The sequence below is a fragment of the Megalops cyprinoides genome, chromosome 21, assembly GCF_013368585.1.
Source record: "Megalops cyprinoides isolate fMegCyp1 chromosome 21, fMegCyp1.pri, whole genome shotgun sequence".
Taxonomy (NCBI): Eukaryota; Metazoa; Chordata; class Actinopteri; order Elopiformes; family Megalopidae; genus Megalops; species Megalops cyprinoides.
In genome coordinates, this window is record NC_050603.1 from 21,472,870 (window position 1) to 21,497,131 (window position 24,262).

Here is a 24,262-nt window from a genome sequence, read left to right on the forward strand (position 1 = left end):
AACTGGAGTGTGGGGTTCTAACCCCGATAGCACGAACGCTCTCAGTCCCTAACACAACTGGCTTCCTTTTGTAAATTCCTCACAAATTTTGACGTTTTGCACCGCGTTTAACAACCTGCTGCAAAAGGCACAATCTAACGATCCGTCCCCAGATCCCACCCAGTTCTGCTGTACAGCAGTGTGTGCCGGCTCCCCCCTCCCGGCAGACTCCAGGACTCGCGAGTGGGCGCAGCGTCCCATCGAGCACCCCCCCCCCCTTCCTCCCGCCCCCACGGTGCCTTCCCGCGCTCCCGCTAATTACTCAGCACTCTGCTATCACACCCACCGCCGTCTTTAATTACGCCGCGCACAGTTTGCTCATCGATCGCCCGTCTGTGGCTTTTTATTAATTGTGTTTCGGACGAAAGGGGTGCCGCCATTAAGATTAATGGGTTAGGGTCGCTCGGTGGTCCCTGCTCATCTCCCCTCCACCAGCCCCCTTTCCCCAAACCCCAACTGCCCATCATGCCCCCCATACTAACCCCCCCCCCCACTACCCCCCGACCCCCACCCCCCCACCCCCCTCCACCGCTGCGGGTGCTCCAGTGACAAGAAATCAAAAGGCAGGGCGTGGCATGTCACCTGGGCCTGTCGCTATGGTGATGGCGAGGCTGTGACACACGCCCCAGAGAGCGGGGCCTCATGCCGGGGCCAGCCGGGGAAAGGTGGCCACCGGTAATTGGACCCTAGTTTATTTATAAACTCTCCTCAAAGCGGCGGGCGGATGTTGTCACCCAGAGTCACCGGGGCACGGGGGGGATGCAACCAGTGGCGCACTGAGGCTGTGTGGTAATTTAGGTAAATTGCAAACTACAGGGCCCTATCACCCACAGGGTCTAAGCGCGTAAAACACATCAAAAGTTCACGGTATTACTCCGTTTTTGAGCACAAAAGGATTAATAAAATGGATTATCAAGGCTCAGAGGTAAGTAATGGAAAGAGCTTACGAGGAAAGGATGGTGCTCGCTGCTCGACTGCAGATGGTAACGCAGGTCGGAAACGCCGTTATTTACTTCCCTTCTTTCTCCCCTGAAGCTCTTTTCCCTGCGAGCTCTCTGCACTCATTACCGCAGGCCCGACGACAGCATGGGCCTGCTCCCGTCACACTCATACAGAGGGGGGGGGGGGGTGAGAAAGAGAGGTGCTGTTTGTGTTTTCACAAAAATAGCAACCTGCCGAAAATTGCGACGGTGGGACCGAGCAGGGCCAGGCCCCTTCCTGGAGCTGTCACTGTGTGAGGGACAAGCTCCCCTGAGGGAAGGGCTCCATATTCTGCCTCCATTAGCAGGGGGCTATTCAAAGCTCTCCCATGGCTTCCTGGGGTTTCTCTTCCGACCCCCTCCCTGGGGAACCGGAGGCCAGGATCTTGTCACAAGATGTCACCCGGGCTTGTGTATTAAATGCTAAGATGTGGCAGTTACCTGCAGCGCCGGCTTCAGGTTGTCACTTGGCTGCTGCCTTTTTTTCCCCACCCCTTGGTTGGTGTCCCTGCTGAATGCAGCAAGCAGTTCCCATCTGGAGGAGGATGGCTGGTGTGCATTTTCTCACCACGGGATCCAGAGGAGCACTCAGCTGAGAAAGCCCCCCCCAGCGGTTCTGTATTGACTGACCGCTTCAAATTGTGTTTCGAACACCTCTGAAAGCCTTTCACTGTACTTTTCAGCCAGGAAAAGAACCTCTCTGCCCTTGGCAATTAGGGCATTGGTCTACCCGCAAAGCTTCCTGATAGAATCCCAAGGGGGACCATACAACCCATGAAGGTACTTCAGTTTAATGCACAGGAGATTTTGTTTATTAAAATACCAAGCTGTATAAATGGAGGCTATGTAAAATGTGAGATCCTGAATAAGCAAACAAATCTATTTAAAAGACTGTTTTAACTGATACAGATTTAACTGTATTGGTGGGTGTGTTGCAAAACCAGTGACTTTGGCTCCCGTGTGGAGGAACTGATGTAATCAGAATTTGGATATTGATATAAGGTTTCAGTCAGACCGAACAGGTGGATGTGTGTTCAAAAGAGGGCTCCTCTTTTGGAATCACACTGTGTCTGAGCATGGTTCAACACCAGGAAAAATCTACACTGGCTTTGGACATGACAACTTTTAAAACACTTAAAGCAATGCACTTGAAGTCAGGGACCCACCAAACAAGAGGAAACATCTTACCAGACATAAGGAATCGAGGGTCATGTGTGCCTTTCGTCACTTATTTTCAAGAAAAAATGAAAAAGCATTATTTTATTACACCTTCGCCTCCACACCATTTAAGTGTAAATTAGAGACGGAAATACTTACGGCCATTCATTCTACAGCCAGACACTCCTCGTGCTTTGAGGTATTTCACGGATGCACAGAAGCCATTAGAATGTCTACGGTATTTTCTTTGATTGCGAGAGAAAAATACACCTGTGTGTATTGCTGGAGGAATAATTTCAGCCAAGATGAAGGGCTACATTCAGTGTAACCACAGCGTGCTTCACCTTTAACTTCAGTTAATGATTCTAAACATGAGCCGTTACTTTTTTGTCTCAAGCTTAGTATCCACTGTAATTAACAAAAAAATGTTACATAAGTGGAAAAAAAGAACCCCTGTGTAATGCCATTTGAAGTCGTGGACGACAAGAACTGCCTTCACATCCAATCTGGACCAAACAATCTGGACCATGAGGTCTGGACATAAGAGCGTTGGACGGCTTTGACACGGACTGGAACTGAAGACAAAACCTGGCCATCTGCACCTCTCGCTCAAACAAAGACTTGATTAGTAATTGTCATTTTTTCACGCAAACAAACGCATCTTCGGTGATGTGACATGAACACGTACAAAAAAATAAGTAAGTAAATGAATAAATAATGGGCTTTTGTGTGGGACAATGCATGAAAGAAGCCGACAGTTCGCGTGACAGGGACAGAAGACGCTCTCCGTTGTGCACCGTGGCTGGTGCGCTTTACGCTACCCTTACCGCGGTAATCCAGGCAGAAATGCACCCTGCTCTCGGTGAGTGACCTTCAGGTCAAGGAGCCAAAGGTAGACCTGCCCGGGACTGTCCCCGAGATGCCGATTCGCACTGACAGCGCTGCACCCGTTACGCAATCTAACACAGAAATACCCACATGCAGATGAGGTCACCAGGACTCTTACATGTTTCAGATGATGCAGAAGCAATAGGTACAAAGCAAGCTCTGATAGCCCTGGCAACGTCATTGAAAATAAAAGAAAACTTCCAAAGGCTCTGTGAGGTCGCCGTGGTTGCCTTTTATGATATCATCATTTGTTTATCAGATGGTCTTATCAAGATTGACTTACATACAGTACTTTCATATTCAATAATTTCATTCCACTTAAAAAATATTTAAAATGTTATACTTTAATCTTAATAGCCTTCCACAAAGAAAATTCAGGTTGTTCACAAAAAAGGAACTTTTAATCCAGAATACATGATGGTTACATTTATTCTCACCTTTTAGTAATTTTTTTCAGACAACATCTCCCAAATTGAAACCAACATTTCAGTTGAAGCGTCTGGAACTATTGATGCACCTACAGGCTTCCTGTTTAGTGTAGTATAAAGGCAGTTAACACAGAAGGGATGTACCAATAGCAGGCAATATTATGGTTAAGGTCAGAGAGCTCTCTGAAGACTGCAGGTAAATAGTCATTAACCTCCAAATGGATAAGGCATGTTTGTAAATTAAAGCTCCTGTGTTGAAGACTGTCGGCTCATGGCAAGAGCCTTCATACACAATGGAAACAGCAATGATGGCTTTTTTCATATGCCATAATTTCACCCAGCGTAAAATGTGCGTTCAGGCTTCATACACAACAAATTCCAAATTCAGTATCAAAATTAAAAGGAGAAACTAGTTAATTTTAAGTAGAGGACACACTGAGGACACTGGGGTTAGGCACTGAACTGAGGCCTACAGTTTGCTGAGATGCTCTCTGAGGGCTGCCTCAGTTTTTTTTTTTTTTGCCCAGAAAAAAATAGGATTCCAACTGACAGAAATGTACAAAAAAACACAGAAGTAATTTTCTTACTCTTGCAGAGAAAGACCAATATCACATTATTCCTTTTCAGCAGCACCGTTATGGCGTAGCAGAGCACGGAGAAACACAGACACAGCACCAAAGGTTAACCTTTGTTTCATTTAAAAATGTCAGGTAATTCGTCTTTCAGGGATGAAAACGCAGCCTCCGTAGCACCTTAGTTTCCTTAAAAAAATCCTTGCGAGTGTTTTTTTCTTCAAGAGAGTCTGCCGATTAGCGGAACTAAAGTACCTGGGAGAAATAAGTTATGGGGTCCAAAGGTTCACTCAAAAACACGTTATGTCATCAAACATTTCTTCCTGTGGTTAACGCTGCGAGAGCCAGGCAAAAATCGCTCAGGCTAATTCAAGCGATGAACGATACACGCCACGTTTAAGACGTGTGTCTACTCCTCGCCTGTCACGCCGTCACCCAATCGGAGACAGAATCGCCATCCTCGCCAAGACGGACCCAGCGCGGTAATTTGCGCTCTCTTTCTCGTAAGTCGGCTGCCTCTTTACGACGGAGAGAGAGAGAGTGTTCCGTGAGTCACCTCCCCTGTTCATTTAGTGAGGCGAGAGGGCATTTACATCTCTCCCTGTGTAGTGATAAGAGCAGGCTTTCTGTACACAGTGATTTCCTCAATGAGTGAATCATCAGCTTTTCCTAACAGGGCGTATTTACGGACATTAACACCACACAACAAAATTAAAAACCTTCCATCACCATTACATCACATCCCTGTATAATGTCTGAACAATATTGCTAATAAGACTAGAAATTGTCTGCTTGAAAACTTGAAATCTTTGTCATGAAAAACTAAATGTCTGCTCAATTAGTACTGGATAAGTAATTAATGTTTTGCTGATGCTCCAGGACGTATCAAAGATAGAAATCAGAAAAACACCATACAATCTAACATGCAGCAAACACATTAGATTCTGCTACTAACTTAGCATACAACTAACACTGTACCCTATAACGCCTAAAACAATATGAATGACTGGCACATTCCTCCTTCTCACCCCGCCCCCAACGTTTTTTTTTGTTAAGATATCCAAATATGTGCGATAGCCCCTGCATTCTGCCACAGTCGCTGCAAATAGGCAATCATACTCCTCTATCTTTGCAGTCCTGGAGGAGTAATCATTTATTTCATATTTCATCTGGATTTAGTTGGTAACAGGCTGGATTGTTTTGCTGACTGAGATTAACGTCCAGCAAAGGGCACCTTCGCCTCTTTAAAGTTCAGCAGAGTTGATTTCTACAAAAATATGTGAAACTGAGAGCTTACGCTATCTGTGAAAATGTGTATTGGATTCGCATTGTAAATAGTGGTGATAAGACCTCAGCTGACAGGGAAAACTAAAAAGGCGTTTCGTTTTTTTGTTTATTGACTGAAATTCGCAGAGTATAGAGAACATGATAGAACAACTCAGGAACTAGACAGTACATTAAAAAAGAAAGAACAAGAATCCTCACAAAATTCTGTTGGGTATGGACTTGCTTGCTAACCACTCGCTAATGTCAACATTTGATTTCAATTCAATTCAATTTCAATCAAACGGACCACATTTGCGGAACCTACAGAGTATGTTAAAGAGGTGCTGTCTATGAAGGTTTTCAGGCCCTGGAAGCAGAACAGTAGGTGCACATGAGAAGCTGTCAATGACAAGGTGACAAGTATGACATGATTGGCCTCCTGAGTGTGGGGGGTGGGGTCAAGGGCAGAATCAGGGGTGGAGACACTTCTTCCACCTCCCTTTGCTCTCCTCTCTTATCCTCCTGTCTCTCCATCCTCCTCATCGAGCTGCTAAAAGAGCATGTGGTGACCACCACCTCTGCTGCCACCATTGCCTCACCACCATGACTGTGCATCCTCCTCAATCCCATCATGCACTGCACACATCTGCACCTGCCCCCCCCCCCCCCCCCCCCCCCCCCATCTCGCGTCCGACAGATGCGAGGCCGACTCCTGAAATAAGTGTCGACCGTGCCCTCCCCCTCCTTCTGTCTTCTGTCAAACTTCCGCCTGTCCCAAAACCCAAGAGCTTCATGATGGACAGCCTGCCGGTGACAGCTCTGAAAAACAAGCAGCTAAATCAGTCTGCGTCGCCTCCCCCGGGCTCCTCCCCATCGCCTATCAGTCAGCCAGCCAGGCGGCGCCTGACACCCGCAAAGCACCCCCCTGATTTACACCTCTTCCCCTGCTCACCGTCAGGCCCTCGCCATCCTTCTTCCACCTGTTTACCTCGGGGGCCCCGTTTGTCTGTCACGCCGCCCCGCGCCAGCTCTAACCTCCCTCCGATCCGAACGCAGGGGCGACAGAGATGGATTCGAAAAGGTTTGCTATGATAATGCGCCCAGCCGGCCGTGGCACGGGCGATTCTGAGGATCCCCCGAGCTCCATCCTCCGTCTGAGCTCTCCTGTGCTGGATCGGCTCTGTTCTAGAGTTCCTCCCAGGCGCTGTGATGATTGGAGCTGCACGCGGCTTCCGAGCGAGAGGAGGTTGCGGTTCATCTCTCTGCTCTGGAGATTCGGAGCACGTCCGGCAGAACAGCGGTGCCGGCCGGTCTTGTCCCCGCGGGGGTGAAACAAGGGGAAACTTGCTGTGATGTCAGGCCTTTAAAACCAGGACCTACACACCCGAGGAGATAAAATCCGCAGGAAACAACAGCGATGCTCTGTTTTCACACACATCTGTGTGGAGGAATAACATTGCCACAACGATTGGGAAACCCACACGCCACATGCCTGTATTCAATGGAAACCCCTTCACTCCCATGACAAGACAGCAAACGGCCCCAAATAAGCCAGTGAGCTGCTCTCATTTGCAGCACCACAGTCCCACTCCAACGGTGACCGCACTCTCAACGAGCACACAGCCGTCGCATGGATGTTACAGGCCGTCAGCGGGTGGCTGCCTGAGCTTACACTGACTCAGCAAGAGAGGTGAGCAGAAAAGGATGATGGGAACAGGCTCTCCCCAGAGGAGCCGTGCCCGTTCCATCATGAGCACCACTACACCACACTCTTCATGATGTCGGGGGGGGGCGATTCCGGCACTACAGACCCGTGTTTGTTCTCTAAAGCACGCTGCGTGTGCTGACGAGGGACATAACTGCCAGCTCCGCACCGAGTTCTCACGTGAAACATTCCAGACCCTTCCACTGTCCTTTGCACTATGGCATTTTCATTCTGGAGCAGTGATTCACCCTCAAGTGTTACTAAAACCCCCCCACCAAAAAGAATGACTGTTCTGGTGTGCTACCGCGTGTGATTGTATACAGCCGTCGATGTCTCTCCCTCTCTCTCAGTTCTGTCATCGTTGAGGGAGGGGAGGGGAGCCAGCTACATTTGTCATACCCCCCCCCTCCTCCCCTTCCGAAAAGCCCGCGGGCGTGCCGTGAGAAACCACGGGGTCGTGACCGCTCGGGCCGGCCATCTGTCTGCGCAGGGGGAGCCAAGGAGCGCCCATTCAGCGGAGGCCTCTTATCAAACAGCCTCCTGCTTTTTACAGTCTCCCTCCTCTCCCGGCCCAAATATTTGTCTTTCCATTCATGGATGGATTCACATTCTGTTAAGAAGCGTTTCCCAAGGTGTCCAGCAGGGATGGGAGACAGGAGACGGTGCTCTCTCTCTCTCTTTCCCTCTCTCTCTCTCTCTCTCTCTGTCATCTCCCTCTCTTTCTCTGTCTCCCTCTTTCCCTCTCTATCCCTCTTCGTCTCTCTCTCTCTCTCTCTCTCTCTCTCTCTCTCCCTCTCTCTCCCTCTCCCTCTCTCTCTCCCTCTCCCTCAGGATGGCAGCAGGCCCCCTGACATCAGCATAACAAATGAGCCGTGCCTGCTAGGCCCTGGCAGGAGAGGCGGCGGGGCCCGCTCCTCTGGAGCGCGCTGCTTTCCAAATGTGCACATTCACGCTTTTGATGTCTGATTTACTGCTGACAAACAAACAAAATCAGTGCTATTCGGATATGCGCCGCCGCTCTAATAAATATTTATCTGTACATATGCTTCACATGCAAGCTCGAACAACAATGCCTGATTTTAAAGTGCCACAGTAATAACAGTGATATTAACCATTGTGAATAACAGTTTAAAAACTGAATACTGGGTTGATAAAACAAGTGCAGAAATGAACAGTGAGATTCAGTATGGGCAGGTTGGACCCGGTTACCGTGTGTTTCCACTTTAAAGGCAGAGTCTGCCACCATCCCCTGGCGCAGACGGAGCGGCTGTCCCGGCGTCCCGCTCTGACAGGCTGTTTCCCCCGGCCCGGGCCCCGCCCCCTGGAGACGCCGAGCCAGCAGGGCTGCTGACTGTTTGTTTAGCCACACTCTATTAAGTTGACACAGGGGCTCTGAGCGCAAGGTGCGCCGCTTTGTTTTTAATTAAAATGTCAGTGTGCGAGCAGTAATCAATGGTGCCATTTACATAACGCCGGGCCAGAGGATTCGCTGAGCCACCTGTCCTCGCTTCGCCAGCCTTTACCTGGAGTCAGGGAGGACACGGAGCCCCGTCTGAGAGAACGGGTCACAGTACTGGGCCCGCCGCTGCACCAGCAGCGGGTTAGGGGGTGTGCACGCTACACCTGGGGGCCTCTTTCTTACAGTCAAAGCAGAAGCCATAAGACTGTTACAGTACCACTTCCTCATTTGCAGGGGCCCTCACCTACAGTGACTTATTTTACACATTACCTTTTTAAACTTAAAGCTGGGTATTTACTGAAACACTCTGGGGCAAGTGCCGTGCTTGGGGGGTCCAACAGCCGTGCCCCGCTTGGAGTTTGACTTTGTGACCTCATTAAAAGTCCAGGTCCTGGATCACCTCTCTCGTGAGGAAAAAAAGATAACCTTAACCGAAATTGCTTGTAAATCTGCTCTGAAGTCATCACTGGCCAGGCGAACGTACGCGCTGCCACGGTGTGGGGATTAAAACCTTCCCGCACGAGGCTCGCTGCGTGAAGATGGAGGCCGTGGATAAGACTCTGGGGCTCACGTGGAGGGAGCGGGGCTTCGACTACAATCCCCGGAGCTCGTCTGCAGGACGTGAGCCTTTCCCCACGGTGCGACACCCCGGCACCCCAGATGCAGGAAAGGCCCTGTAATCTAAAACAGTCCTCATTAAGCTGGACGAACCGCTTGATGGTCTTGCAGCGGTAACCCTGAAGGAGCCACTGCTGAAAGCCACAAAGCAGGGAAAGTGCTCAGTTGGAAAGACCACGCCAAGGACACGGCAATGGCTCCTAAAAAGCTGATCTGATTAAGCCTGAGTGTGTGAAATCACACATGTTCCCCGGGGTTATTTTTCCTCGGAAAAGTACTCTCAGATGAGCTTTTAAAACATCGTGTACTCCCTGTCTTCGCTCTGTAGTCTTTTAACGCTTTTTTTCTGATGTCCTACGCTGACATTGACTTCAGTCCTTGAATTTTGATCAATATCAGCGGCACAGTCGCGTCTTGCGAAGACGGCATTTCGCCGCGGCGTCTACGCCGCCGCTCGTGCGCCCGACCTCCAGATATGCTGCATATTTCATGCTTCAGCGTGGCTGTTGGCTAATGTTTCCGCTTCAGAGAAAGGGAAAACATGCGTATTTTTAATGAGGAAGCCTTGTCCTTCCCTCCATTAGCTTCTAACTCTGGGCTCCGAACTGCAGGGACTTTCATGTTATCTGTCTGGCTTCTGCACATCAAGCTTTCAGCTTCCGTGGGCGAAGGGATATTTATTGTGACACTGTCTACATAATAAAATTTCACTAAGGTCCGGCAGGATTTTCACTTGTACCATTTACCATTTCACCGGAGGTCCCTCGTGAGCCGGGGACACAACAATGGAATACATTACACCGGCTGCCTCAGACTTGGTGTCACCCGGGCGCATGTCTCCGGACTATTCCCCTCCATTACGGATCGTCTGTCCTAGCCCCTCACCGCTAGGGGTCAGACCCACAGACTGCTGCTGTCTCCACACTGAGATCCATCTCTGCTGCAGAGGAACGCCAAATCTGGCCGTCTCTCCTTACATCTGCCAATTCACCCGATTCACTTAGAGGGCACAGACGTACCTTTACCTGTTTATAGATACAATTTTCCAAGGAGCCATTAGCCTTCACTTGGAACAAAACAGTACATGCATAAGCTATTAAATAACTCTTGATTCTTTACATCCTCAATGTTATTTATGCCATTTATATAATATGAGTGCTGACAGGGAGAGAGAGGGGGAGAGAGAGAGAGAAAGACAAGGAGAGGCCTAACACTTCTTTCATTACAACAAGCCTCTACTGATACAAGCACAAGTAGTTAAATACTACTTTCCACATAAAAATGGAAAGCTGTACTATGCACTGCGGAAAGTTGATGGAGTCTGCCTCCACTTCATAATGGAACGGTCAAATATTTCAGCCTCTTAAAAGCAGCACAAAAACAAGAGTGAAATGTACAGAGTTAAAACTTCATTCCAGGCACATGAATTTAACACTAGAACATTGAGTCCAATCTGCACATTCATCCACTCTTTTTAATGCATATAATTCTGTTAGCTACTCTTACTTAAGAAGTAATTCGCTCATTTGCTGGTGAAATATTAATTTTGAATTACTTTAAAATCCAAGTTTTCAGAAATATGAGGCATGCTACATACATCATATGACTTATTTCACGGTAATCATTCAGTCTCTTTCCTGCCTATATATTAATGATGGGCAGTTACCCATGAGCTACTTTGCTAATGGCATGGCTGATTGGCATGCCTCTATAAAAAGGAACATTTCCACGGACTTAATGAAAAATGCTTGACTGCTAGGCTATTTGTAGCAATGCATTTCATGTATATTAAATGTGTTCTTGCCCTATTATACAGATCAACGGCCAGTAAAGAGTCTTGCATGCAGATATATGGCGGGTTCTCTGCACACATTGACATTGACATTCTCTGTATTTGAAAACGCTTTCTCCCCATTACCAGTTCGACAGACACGCTGCTGTGTAATATTTCCCCGAACACTGGCCGGACGTCAGCAGCTGAGAAAGCTCTCACAGTTTCTTATTCAGTGCTTCTGCATTGCTTATCTATATGATGTATTGATTTTGATCCGACACACTCTGACATGTTCGCTCCTCTCGTTTCTCTCCCTCTCTCCTTCCCCCTCTCTCTTTTTCTTTCTGACTCATCAGTTTCTGAGGATGACAGGAGCCCCTCAAGGTGCTCTGAAACTTCACAATCATTTGTCACAGATAATTAGGCGGCCAGCCAGTAACCTTCTGCAAAACAATGGGAGGAGAGGGGGGGAAAAAAAAAACAGAAAAGTAGTCGCACGCTGAAGCCACTCAGATGACATTTAGACAGGGGCATTTTTCCCGCCCTGTCTGATAACGGGTAGCGGGGAACACGCTGCCTAGCAATGCACACAGCTGTCCATGGCAGCCGAGGTAGAGACCTCTGCAGAGCCAACAACACCCACAGCCGCTCACTCCGTTTGACCTGCAATACTTCAGCAAGCATCCGGCCATGTAAATATGCAACTGGCACAGAAACGGCAAGCGAGCTCTGCGCGCAGGACATGAATTTCTCTCCGATACACAAAAGACGGGCCATTAAAACGTGTGATATTAAAAGGACGTCAAATTACAGGACACAAGTTGGCCCACTATACCTCAGACAAGCGCTGCTCCAAAGAAATTTTATTCAATGTTTCCTCCTTTACCTTGTGTAACTTGTCATCATGATATGTATGAAAGTCTGCTCTGCTATGCAGAAAAATAACACCTAATTACAGTGACATGCAGCACGCACATGGATAATGTGGTTTTGTGGTGGGCTAAACCTCTCACTGCACATCAGTTTAGTTAGAGAAATTATTTTTCAGTTCAAGCTTAGGGATGATTTGGTATTGAAATAGTGAGTGCAAAATCAGAACGCCTGGTCCTTGCACAGTGCGGCAGAATCTCCAGTGACCACTAAAGAACCAGGTTTGACTCTGCGTCAATATAAAGATCAGGCTAAACCTTGTTAATCAGAGGCACAATAAAATGCATTGGATGCATTTCTGATTAATTCAGGAAAAAACTCCAGCAAGCAGGTTGCTTTTTTCTGTTCCATTTTTAGAAAAGGCTGGTATATATAAATAGTTACATATGTTTTTGAAATATTAAGTGTAAAAAAATATATAACCTAAAAGGCAGACAGCTTCAATTGACTTTTGAAGAAAAATACAAGATTAAATAAAATAAATTCCACCAGCAGTCGCGAAGATGGATCTCCTGGCTGAGTATGGGTTTGCACCAGTGAAGCTGCCGGCCAGCCCGTCAATAGCGGTGTGACTGGAACAGAGCATTAATGAGGGGGAAGGAAGGACAGCAGACTGGGGTGAGAGGACAGATAGCCAGTAAGGCATCACTGGTAAATAATAGGTCACGATATTGAACTAGCTAATGCTTGTGATTGATTAATGTCATTATATTGTTTTGAATTACAGCACACTTCATTGCATGGGTCATCCACCCTGTAAGGCTGGCTGGTCAATGCTAGCTAACAGGCTAACGTTGGAAAGGTCGTGTCTGCATCACAGTACTGTTTGGTCTAGCAGACCAGAAAAGACAAGGACTGCTTGATTCTCAGGTTGCCTTGTCTTTATCATCTGTAGTCCCTCTGATGCCTAATGCAATTCCAAAGGTAGGTAAGATTTAAGAGTGTTGCAGTATAAGCACACTAGCATTTTAGGTTTCAAATGCAGAAGCTGCAGTTTGTGTATCATGTCCAAATCTGACTGCACATCACAAGCAACTTTGAACCAAAACTGGAATGACATGCAGTTATATTTTTTTCAGCCAGCCCCATATACACACAGGTTGTTGGTACCGTAGATAAACTAGTATCTGTAAATTCAGAGGCACATTAATTTGTTCACATACACAAACATATACACACATATGTATGTAATGGAGACACAATGACAATATTGGCACGATAAAGATGGTTTAACAACAGTTATAGACCAGAAACACCTATATTTTTTCCTTTAGCCTTACAAAATCTTACAGAAGAAGACTGCAATGTGCCACTGTAGAAGAACAACCATCAACTTTTTGGACGCTCAAACTGAGAGAGTCACTTCAGGATCACGGGAACTTCAGAGGGAGGGGCTCGGAGCTGAAGACAAAGCCGCGTCCCCGCTTTCATTTTGGCCGACTGACACTCTGCATTATTATCGATGGCCTTCACTGGAATATAATGGCTCCTTCTACATTTACAGCAGGTTTGTCTTCTGAATGTCATCCTCAGAGCCCCGCGCCGTGTCATCAATCACGATCCGGGGTGCTTCAATGAGAGGGCCGATCAAACACCAAAGTCAATGAAAAGCCGAGAAGAGTTTCCTGCGCCGAAATTTGTTAAGTCCGAGGCACTCAGATGATGAATGCCTGGTGGGGAAGACGGGGAGCCTCAAAGCACAGAGAATCTGCACAAAGTTTTCCTCGCCACACAGTGGCGGGGGAGAAACAGTGAGGGAGGGATCACACCAGAGCTTGATAAATTCGGTTGAAAAATATAGAAAAATATATGAGAGTGAGTGGTGAAGCAGCTTTTCAAACTCCACCAGATCAATGGTTACAACACTGAGACCTAAGAGGGTAAAAAAAAAAAAAGAAAAAAAAAAAAATCGATACCAGATTGCAAATGAACCTGAAATTTGGTGGCCATTTCCAGAGCTGAAATGTACCCCCACTTCAAAGCTCTCTGCATCTGAGAGGGTCAACCCAAACATCTCAGATATCTCTCAGAACGACCTTCATATAGCACACGCCTTCATATTGGATAATTCCTACTTATATGAATACACCTTCATATAATTTCATCAAAGTAACCATACCATTCATCTGCACTGAAACTTGTCCACTGCAAACACCTATTCTCATCTGACTGGAATTGAAATAAACTCACCACCTTATTAATTACTGCAACAGCTGCCGAAAGGGAAACAGTACCCAATGCTGTCCGATTGTCCAGGTTTATATGGAATGGTTGCCATCGACTACAGAGCCATCTTGAAATTACATTACGCTGTATTAATATTCACAGCTTAAATCCAAAGTCCACTCTGACAGAGCGCATTGTGGCGGAAAGCCATGACAAAGTTTTCTTTTATTGTATTTGCCCACGGTGTCCTTTAGGAGACACCTGGGTGTATGTAGAAAAAAAAGGAAAGAAAGAAATATCTAATCCGCTAACGAAAAAGCACGGCGCTGAGCACAAAATTACACAGTGTGTCCAGCCAATAATATTGATGTTTCTGCTTTCCAATAGTGAAGCACAAAGAGTCACTGTGGTTAGAGTGGGCTGTCAATGTGTCACCACTGAGTAAATGGTAATCCAACTGCACTAATTAGGCTGGTAATGTTTCGCTGGTGCACTGCTATTCTGTTGCGGGGGGGGGGAGGAGGCAGAGCCAGCTGGAAACAAACGATAAGGCTGCTGTTTCCGAGCACGATGCAGGGAGGCCCCTCAACGTTATAGAACGTCGATCCGCCCGCGCTTACAGGTTTAGCCAATCAATGGCTCTGAATTAATTATGATACGAGTGTTGACAAAACAGAGGCGAGCATCTAAGGGTCACATTTAACCAATCTATACCACGACGCAGTCACTTTTGTTTCCCAGAGGAAATTCGCAGTTGCGTTTTCTGTTCCTTCCTCAACCGTGCTTGTTTATATAAAAGTGCAAGCCTCAGAACTTTTTATGTCTGCAGGTCTACTGAAAGCACTTCTTTTAAATGTGGCCACACGCACAAATGAAGACTTTAAACCTCGTCTTGTTACTAATGTAACAAAACCGTCTGGGGAAAACAATGAACAGCCCGAAAATGGATCACTGAGGTATATTAACTCCTATAATTACTTTTTTTCTGCCATTTACATTTTTTCACCCCTGGGCTGTGCTGAGGTAGACCGTGAAGCTTCCCTCCAAGCCGCGTCCCCCCCCGCCCCGTACAGTGCTGTTCAGAGCAGTCTGTGACCACTACCTGGCAACTGAAGTGATCTCACAGTCACGGGGACGGGGCCAGGGTCACCTTTGAAACATTACTCAGCCCCTGCTCTGTACTGCACATCAAAGAGGCCACAGTTTTTTCTGCCGCTCTATAATGAGAAGCTTAGAAAAGAAAAGGAAGACATTTGTGGCTCATAACCCACGAGAAGTATTATAATAACTGTGATGACGACGATAATAATAATCATAAAAAACTGGGGAAAAACAATAGGTAAGTACTTCTCAATACACAGCTGACCAATGAATTAACCAGAAACAGATTGGGTGATCAAAAATTCACTTGTTGCTATGGTAATAGATGGAAGTTTACGGTTGCCTGGGAACCGGGAGGAGAGGGGAGGGAGAGGCGATGCTGCTAAATGGACGCGGCCGTCGGCCTGCTCTGCCCGTCCTTTCGGATTTCGGAACGCCCGAATCGCCCCCCTGACGCCGCGAGGTCAAACTTCATTTTAAAATAAGTAAGCAAACAAAACAGGAACTGAAAAGCTCTGCTCTCCAACGATCCGTAATCCCTCTAAAAGTCTCCCGAGTCCTGCCTGATCGCCGCTGTTGAGAAGCGTCATTTGTCACCGCCTGAAACTCATTTAACAACAGGTGATAGGTTTGTTCATCTGGGCTGGGGTAGATTCCATTACCGATAAACAGAAATATGGAAGCTTACGCTTCAGCCCAATTCACCTGCTGTGTCTGATATATCTATTCTGTACTCGATGTATATTTCAGCCAGAGATAAGGAGCTGACAGTGAATTTATAGATTTAATGCATCTGAGACATTGTAAACCCTACAATTAGCCGAATGATAAATTCAAAATTTATTGCTGCAGTCAAAAGAACTAAGACACACAACACTGCATGCACCACAAACTGAACCCTTCATGCCACTTGAAGTATAAAACAGATAAAAAACAGTAACCACTACGAACCGTGCGTCACTATTCTCTGACTGGGTAAGAAATGTGTATTCAAACATCACAGAGCACAAGTTGAATTAATGCCGCGCTGAAACGGAAGCTGTCCGTCCCCATTCGTCCCTAATCTGACCCATTCAACACACGGAGCATTTAATGGCTTTTTTGTCCTGTTATTGCACCAGGACAATGCGGCATCCTTAATGCCTTTGTTTGCTCTGCCTTTAACAAATCCATGCTGAACGCGTGTGATTACTTTGCAAATTATTGAGTATACTTCAGAAAATTGAAATACCCTTAATCCCGCAATTAAATGCACACCAATTAGCTCTGTTTATTTCAAACATAATCATCGGAGACAATAACATCCTGGCCTTTTAGTATGCTGTTAGGAAACCGGGGTGAAGCATTACTGCGGTCTGCTTTTCAGAGCACAAAGCGAGACCGCTAGGCTAATAGTTCCTCTGTAAGCAGCGCAACTAAAACCCCATTTTATTTGCAATGGCATTAAACACCAAAAGTCACTCTCAGCTCACTGAGCTGTGCACTGCCTTCTGTACTTTTTTAGCACACTGTTGCCTGTGAACGTAGTATTGCAGCAAGGTGAGAGGGTTCTCTTAGTCTCATATAAACAGGTTCCGTTTCTACTTTCTGACCTGTCTTTTGGGGGCGTTTTGGCGAGGCCTGGCGCTTGCCGCTGTGTATTCTACATGGACCAGCAGGATGGAGGCATGCTTCAAGCAAAGGCGCTGTCTGGAGGAAGCACGAGGCTGAGATGAAGCCAACTTTCCCCTGAACTCCAAGATGGACTGACAGGAGACAGCTGGGACACTCAGAAAGGTGGTTCTTGGGAGACGTGCTGAAGATAGAACACTTTTCTGGCTAGACATATGATGCAAGCCCTACTTACATCTAACCCCTACACTGTACACGCTCGTTTCTGTTAAAATGTAGTACTGACTGTTTTCTGGATCTACATGGTTATTCACATGTTTTTATTGCATGCACTAAAGTTCTTTTATGTGGATAAGAGCTCCAAATGAGCAAACATAATCCTCACCCATGTCACATGACGAAAAAGGCAAGAATGCCAGATTCGACTCACAGCGTTTGTTCCTCTCTGTACCCAGCACATTCACTGACACACGCGCGCTCATCTTTCCCTCGGTCTCGATCTGGGCTTTGAGGAAAAGCAGCGGGCGTGACAAAGTAGGCGAGTGGCCCGGCGAGGTGGCCAGCAGGGCCAAAAGCACGCAGCCACTGTGCACTGCTGACAGAGAGCCTTTCAGAGAGGAACCTGCTGTTTGGTCTCCGCAGCACATGCCTTCACAGAACGCATCTTAGGAGACGGACGTTTTTTCCCCTCCCCTCAACTGAAAATGGAAGGAAAGGGAAAAAATGAACAATGAAAACCCTCAAGAGCACACCTGCAAGACACTAGCGAGAGCTGTGGATGGTAGGATATGACTGCCACTGCATTGCTGGGTTCTAAATAAACTGCATCATTGCCAATTCATCTCTCTATTACTTTGAAACCTCAAATCTAATGATAATCCCTACAGGAAGGCATTTCTGATTTCATTGTCTTTCTCTGCACATCAACGCCTCTGTGTACAGCTCTATCGTATCGTATAACTCCTTAGCTGTGAAAGAAAGCAGTGTGTTGTAGTAGTATGGATCAGGACTTTTAACCCTAACCCTAAGGCCACTGTTGTTGCAGCCTTGGATAAGGCTGCTTAAACCTAAATGCCTGAGCATATATCTAGCTGTACAAATGGATACCACGACAAAGCTGGAAGCAATTCAAGTCACCCTGAATAAGATTGTCTGAAGTAAAGTAATCTGAGGACAGCACAGACATTAAGTTATTGAGAAGCCAGAAGTCTGAAAGACCACTGACATTCAAGATCAAGTTCTGCTCAGTCCTGTACGTGACAAAAAAATAACCCCCCATACAAATGACAAAGGTTTCCCCAAAATGAACCTTGCTTGCAGAAGAAGAAAAAAAATGTCTGGCCACTTTCCACACCAGACATTTTTGAGATTCATCCTCTTCTGAATAATAGAATAACACCAACCCAGTGAAACAGAAATAAGATTAAGCAAATAGCAACCCATGACCCAAAAACCAACACATTTCCATTATGGGAAAACGCCACGCAGCGCAGGGGCGGAGATGACTTCTGCCACTTCAGAAAACAAAACACTTCCACACAAAAGGAAAAGAAAAACAATCAAATGCAATTAAATAGGCTCCATCATCCTGCATCACAGAGGACTGACAGCTCCGGCTCTCAGAACATTAAAAAGAGCATCATAACCTGCTAATCAGAAACTTACAGGCCTTTGAGGATGAATGTATCTGACACCAGGTTCGTTTGATCATAACAGTTCTACACAGATCAAAAGACACATGTGGCTGATTAACTTCGATAGATTACCGTCTTAATCACCGGCAGGCTAATGCAAGGCTAACAGTGTTGCTGCGATTTTGAAACATCCGCTCTTCCTAATGATTTTCCTTCTCCATGTGTAAATAGCTCGGAGGAGCATAACTATGATAGTCAATTTTTTTTTCCAGCTGAGAGAAATTAACTGGACAGTAAGCATACTGAGGCATACACCTGCAGCATTCTGCTACAGAAACCCAAAGAGCGGTGTGTCTGCGAACTGTTTTTTCTTCAGACAAATAAACCAACCTCCCATTCAAGCGTACGGTCCACACCTACGTCGTGTTTTCGGTGTGACATATGAAGATGCACACCTAACGTGGAGTGTTGCGCTCGATTTCAACACTCCCAGCGGGGAGGTGGCTGCTCGGCTCGAGATCGCAAGGTGTGGGGGAACGCGCAACAGCTCCTAGCATGAGAACGGCGTCGCGCCGGCCGATCCTGGATGGTGGCTGCGCCCGCGGAGTCCTCCGTGGATTTCGGGAGCCGGCCTCGGCTCCGGTCCCACCGTTTGGGGGGTGGGGGGAGGCACAGGGAGATAAGCGCAAACAAACCACGCAGCTGCACAGATGGCGACCATCACTAAGCGAAGGAGACAGGCCAGACTAATTAAAACACTGACCCAATCAAGCGGGGGCCCCGAGAAAATAAACACTTTCGATAGAGCGGCGATCATTTCCGGGGACCGCCGCAGATGGCCAAGCCCAGGAATGTCGCCCCGGTCTAGCGTCTGCGTTATTACTTCGCACGTTCGGATTTTTTTTTCCCCCAGTCCGCCGTTCGCAGCTTCCTAATATAGGCATGTGCCTATTACGAATGCAAATAAAAACATAGCCTGAGACCGGAGGGAGGGGGGGGTGTCTGTTGAAATGCCAGGTGTACAGGTGCTTTTGGAGCTCCATGAAGAGGCGGCGCTGGCGTGGCGGCCCTACGAGGCCACGCCAAAACGGAGGGAAAGGGAAAGGAGCGAGCGACGAAGGACTGACGGACTGATAAACCGACCAACGGACTGACAGACACACTGACAAAGACTGATGGACCGATAGCTTCTTTCTCGATGTTCCGGAAACATATTTCTGGGAGCTTCATTGCTCCCCTCCCCAACCCCCCCACGAGGGAAAGAGCAGTGAAAGATGGCGACAGAGGGACCGCGGGAAGGTACTCACCCCACTGCAGAGGCGCCAGCTGCAGGTGCTCCAGGACCAGCTGGTTGAGGACGCCCTCCACGCTGGCCTCTCCCTGCCGTCGCAGCGACGGGTGGCGGCTGGTTAAGGAGCAACCCCGACACAAAAACCAGACACTCACGCGGTCGCCGTCCCATTCAGGGGGAAGGAGACCGAGAGCGCGCTGTGGGAGGAAAGGGTGGATTATTCACACACGCAGCATCTGATGCCGGAGAGTAAACACAGGGGTCAGGTGCTCCTCATTATCCAGGTCACCGATAAGGGATAATTGCTTGTCCCGGCTCTCCCGTCTATGTCAGCAACCCGCCAAAGGAGCCTGTTTGTGTGGGGAGAAGGAAAGGGATCCCATGCGCCAGCCGAGATCTCACACCGGGAGATAAGGGGCCGGGTGAACGATTCCTCTGCCTGGCCACTAAACGGCAGACATCCAGTGCAGTGCCTTCTGGTCCTGGTCTGTGACACAGCGGCCCAGGAAGAGGCTCCTTCCTCTCACAGGCACCTGGGGCCTGAGCATGGTTGGACGACCTTGGCAGGGAGCTGGGGGCGGCGGGAAAGCCGACGGCCCAGCAGGTGAAATAGGGTTACAGGTTTCTGTTTTGCAGGGCACGGGGACTCATATCTGCAGAGACCCACACCGCCACCGGCACTCCTGACACATAAATCACCACGCTGACACCTCCGGCTTCCACATCACCACAATCATGACGCGATCAAACAATAAAAGCCTAAAAAATGGATATTGCATGAGCTACCTTACAGGTCAAGGATTTATAGTTGAAAAATATTGTCAGGGCCAGTCTCACAAAAATCCCATTCTTATTACTAGCACATCTCATAAATACATAAAAAAACTGCATGAGGTGGCTGTGTAGGCAAATCAGTTTGTAAGGAGTAGATTGGAGATCAGAGTCACAGTACTACACCACTGGGCAAGATCCAGCCGCCATTGCCTCAGTTTCAGCCTCCTGCTGTGTACATGGATGATATGCAAAATGCAAAGCGTGCAAGACACTCTCAGGAGAGTCTACCAGGCAAATAAATAATGCAATGATAAAAGATGATGAAAGGCCAGCCCACAAAAACGCCTTTAACAGCTTTCAGCTTTCATTCTTTGACCAAGGGGTCATCAATGTTAACACTGAAAACATTTTTAATTTCATTTCCGTTAGCAGCCATGATGTAAAAACAGCATCGGAGATGAGGGAGGGGGAGAGGCGGCCCCATCGCGCCGGGCTACAGGCCCCAGATCAGCCGGCCCGATCTCCAGGCTTGCGCTGGGGCTTCTTTAAAGCAGCCTTCACGGGTTTACCTGCTCAGAAGCGTGCATCAGGCAGCCGAACTCACACCGGCTCCCACAAGATTCGAGCGCGCGCAGCACTCCCGATATTACAAAAAGAAAAATAACACAACGCTCGCTGCATCCCTCGAACCCGAGGCAAACCGCTCAACCGCTCAGACCCCACGCCGTTTCTAAGCAGCACTCGATGGTGGCGGAATGGAATGTCGTAGCGAGTTGCAGCCTGAAAGGAGTGGCCCGGACCGACACAGCGGCGCAAGCGGCTTGCTGGAATGAAGAAGGATGCAGGGAACGTGCGTGTATGTATGAAATCGCTCCCAAACCAACCCGAGGCGGGCGTCACGCCGCTGCTCTCCGCCCCACTCCTGCAGCACCCGGGGCGGGGCCTGTATCGCCCGCTCACAGGGCTCCCCCGGGTATCTCCACCGAAACACACGCCAGGCGCCGAGTTAAACATGCGTGGCCTGCAAGGTGCTCCGGGTCAATTTCCATTTCAGCGTCATAAACGGTGCGTAATTCCACACCAGATGCTCCAGCTGGAAAGCTACCTGCGGTGAGAAATGCTGTGCTAAGGCTTGTTGCACAGACTGCTGTTTCTAGAGATATGTGGTGCACTCATCATCTGACTGCCATGCTGGGAACAGATACCATTCAAAGTACACGAGCAATACTAGAGGTATCATACTATACGTACTACACTATCCATGGTACAGATATCATACATATGACACTACTGCAACTATAGATATCATACATACTACACTATTGATACTACAGATATCATACACATTACACCACTGATACTACAGATATCATACACACTACACTGTCGAAATTACAGATATCATACATACTACACTACTGCAACTATAGATATCATACGTACCACACATACTACACTACTGATACTACAGATATCATACACAATACACCACTGATACTATAGATATCATACATACTACACTGTCGAAATTACAGATATCATACATACTACACTACTGCAACTATAGATATCATACGTACCACACATACTACACTACTGATAGTACAGATATACACTCTACACCACTGATACTATATATCATACATACTACACTATAGATACTATAGATATCATACATACTGTTCTATACTGTAGATACTACAGATACCATACATACACAATAGTACAGACACAAATCATAGTATGATAGATAGAATACATACAATACATACTATACTATAGAAGCAACATTTTTAAAGATGTTTAGCTCATTTGAAAGGCACCAGTGATGTTGCTTGGAAAAAAAAACAACTATAACAACTTGACCTTCCTATCACTGTTCATGTAATCGGCACTAACAATTTTAAGGTATCTGTAAAAAGAAACTGAAACCCTGGGAAAGTTTGGGCAGATGGATCAACAAGATGTGCCCTTGCACTGGACTTGAATAAACACTTAACATCTCGAACCGAGCACTACCTTGCATTTTTCATGAAACATATCCGTGATGAAACGCATCTGAGCGCAGCAGTAACACGGCCGTCACACTTTAAGCCCTGGGTATCTCTCCCTGTTTGGGAATCTCAGCTCGCCCAGCCTTTCACTGCCAGCGGTTTTGCATGAGGTGTGGTGATGACACTCCCTCTACTCGAAGAGGATGGCTTGTGGGTGAGCCGGGGTGGCACCGCAGCAGCGGGACCCTCCCGCCCAAACCGCCACCCGAAAGGGAGAGCCGGCACTGAATGACATCACCGCCGCCCTTGCCGGGTGGGCTGCGCGCCCACGGGAGGGGGGGGCTCGTTTGAGAGCACGATCGCCTCAGCCCCGAAGACCCATCATGAACTCAAACGCAGCCTCCCGAAGGGAAAGCCAGACTGGGCCTCCCTCTCCACTCAAAATGCCGCTTCGCCTCGCTCCCTGACAGAGTATTTCCGTCGTGCCTTGGCTATTTTTAGGATGAGGTGCTGCGGTGTGAATTTTCAGCTGTCTTAACACCACCGCCCCACACCCCTCCCCTCCAAGAATAACATTAATATGTATTTTGTATAAAGGGTGAACAAGAAACGTCTCTTGGAATGTCTTGAGGATTTAATGCATCCCACCGCCGCCACCATCATAGCAACATGAATGTAAAATATAAAGAGGCTCTGTTTCGGCTCTGTGCTTGTCAGGCCATAAATAACGTTTCTATCCAAACGCAGACAGGTGCGCGCACACGTGTGTGTGAGTGTGTGTGACAGAGTGTGTGTGGGCTCTTCCCTGCTGCATCTGGCTGCTGCATTAGGAGCTCCAGTGAAGCGGAAAAGAGGAGCTGTCTGAACACCTTGCTGATGCGCGCGCGGGAAAGCCAACACTGGGGAGGCTGGCGCCCAATCGGCGTGTCCATACGGACCCCCGGCATTTCCCCGGCAGCGCTGGCACTCCGCCGGACGCCCGTCTGAGTGAAGCGGCCCATCTCTCAGCACAGAACCGGCAGCAAACAGAGCAGGCAGCAGAGCTGGATTTCCATTATGTGAAAACTGCCGCCTCGTTATTTTGCATGTACTTCATACGGAAATAAGCACTGCACAACCCAAGGAAACAACAGCCATTTTAGATCAGAGCAGATGGGGGTGGTTTACCTCCTTCACCAAGGCAGGGAATGATTTCACAAGAATCCCATCCACACAGCATCAGCACACTAAGGGCAGTATAAACATCGCTAAACCCAGCATGAACGTGTTGTTGCAACTGAAGCATTTTTTCATTACAGCCACCTGTTATTTAAATTAGCTTACAATGCTTCTGGCACTTTAAATATTGCAGAAATTACCGCAAATGGTTCGGAGAACAACACGTACTTTGTCTTCTACTGGGCGTCCAACCAAACGCTTACCCACAGTTTCATTTTCAGATGCTTCTTACTAGGACTCTATAATCAATGCTAAGCTCCAGTTAAGTACACTTTTTAATATTAAATGATTATGCTCAAGTAATTACAGTTTCAAGAGACCAAATATCTCTTAGCAACCTTAAGTTCTATTCAATGCTGTGATTCTGGGCCACATCTGAACTCTGGACAAATTGATTTTGTGCAACATTTCTAAATATGCTGCACATTTGGACATCACAGCACATCAGGGCTCCATTTCCAACAGCAGTCTTGGTACCTGCTGTTATTTTTCTACAGAACTCTTCCTGTAGGCCCTGCAGAACCGTGCCAAATCGCTTGTTCATAAAACAAAGTGTGTGTAATTACAGGGGCATTTATATGTTAATAAATTAGAAAATTTGATGCAAAGTTCAATAGCTCTGCAATTGCATTAATAATTAACTGGACTCCCTTCCC

At 47.4% G+C, this 24,262-nt stretch overlaps 1 protein-coding gene across 1 annotated transcript in view; it reads right to left on the reverse strand.

Moving 5' to 3' along the window:
- trappc9 (trafficking protein particle complex 9) overlaps window positions 1-24,262 on the reverse strand; it is a 267,915-nt gene that overhangs the window by 63,031 nt on the left and 180,622 nt on the right. Inside the window, exon 21 of the mRNA XM_036555457.1 lies at window positions 19,637-19,727. Within this exon, the coding sequence (XP_036411350.1) occupies window positions 19,637-19,727 (91 nt within the window). The remainder of the gene's footprint in view (window positions 1-19,636; window positions 19,728-24,262) is intronic.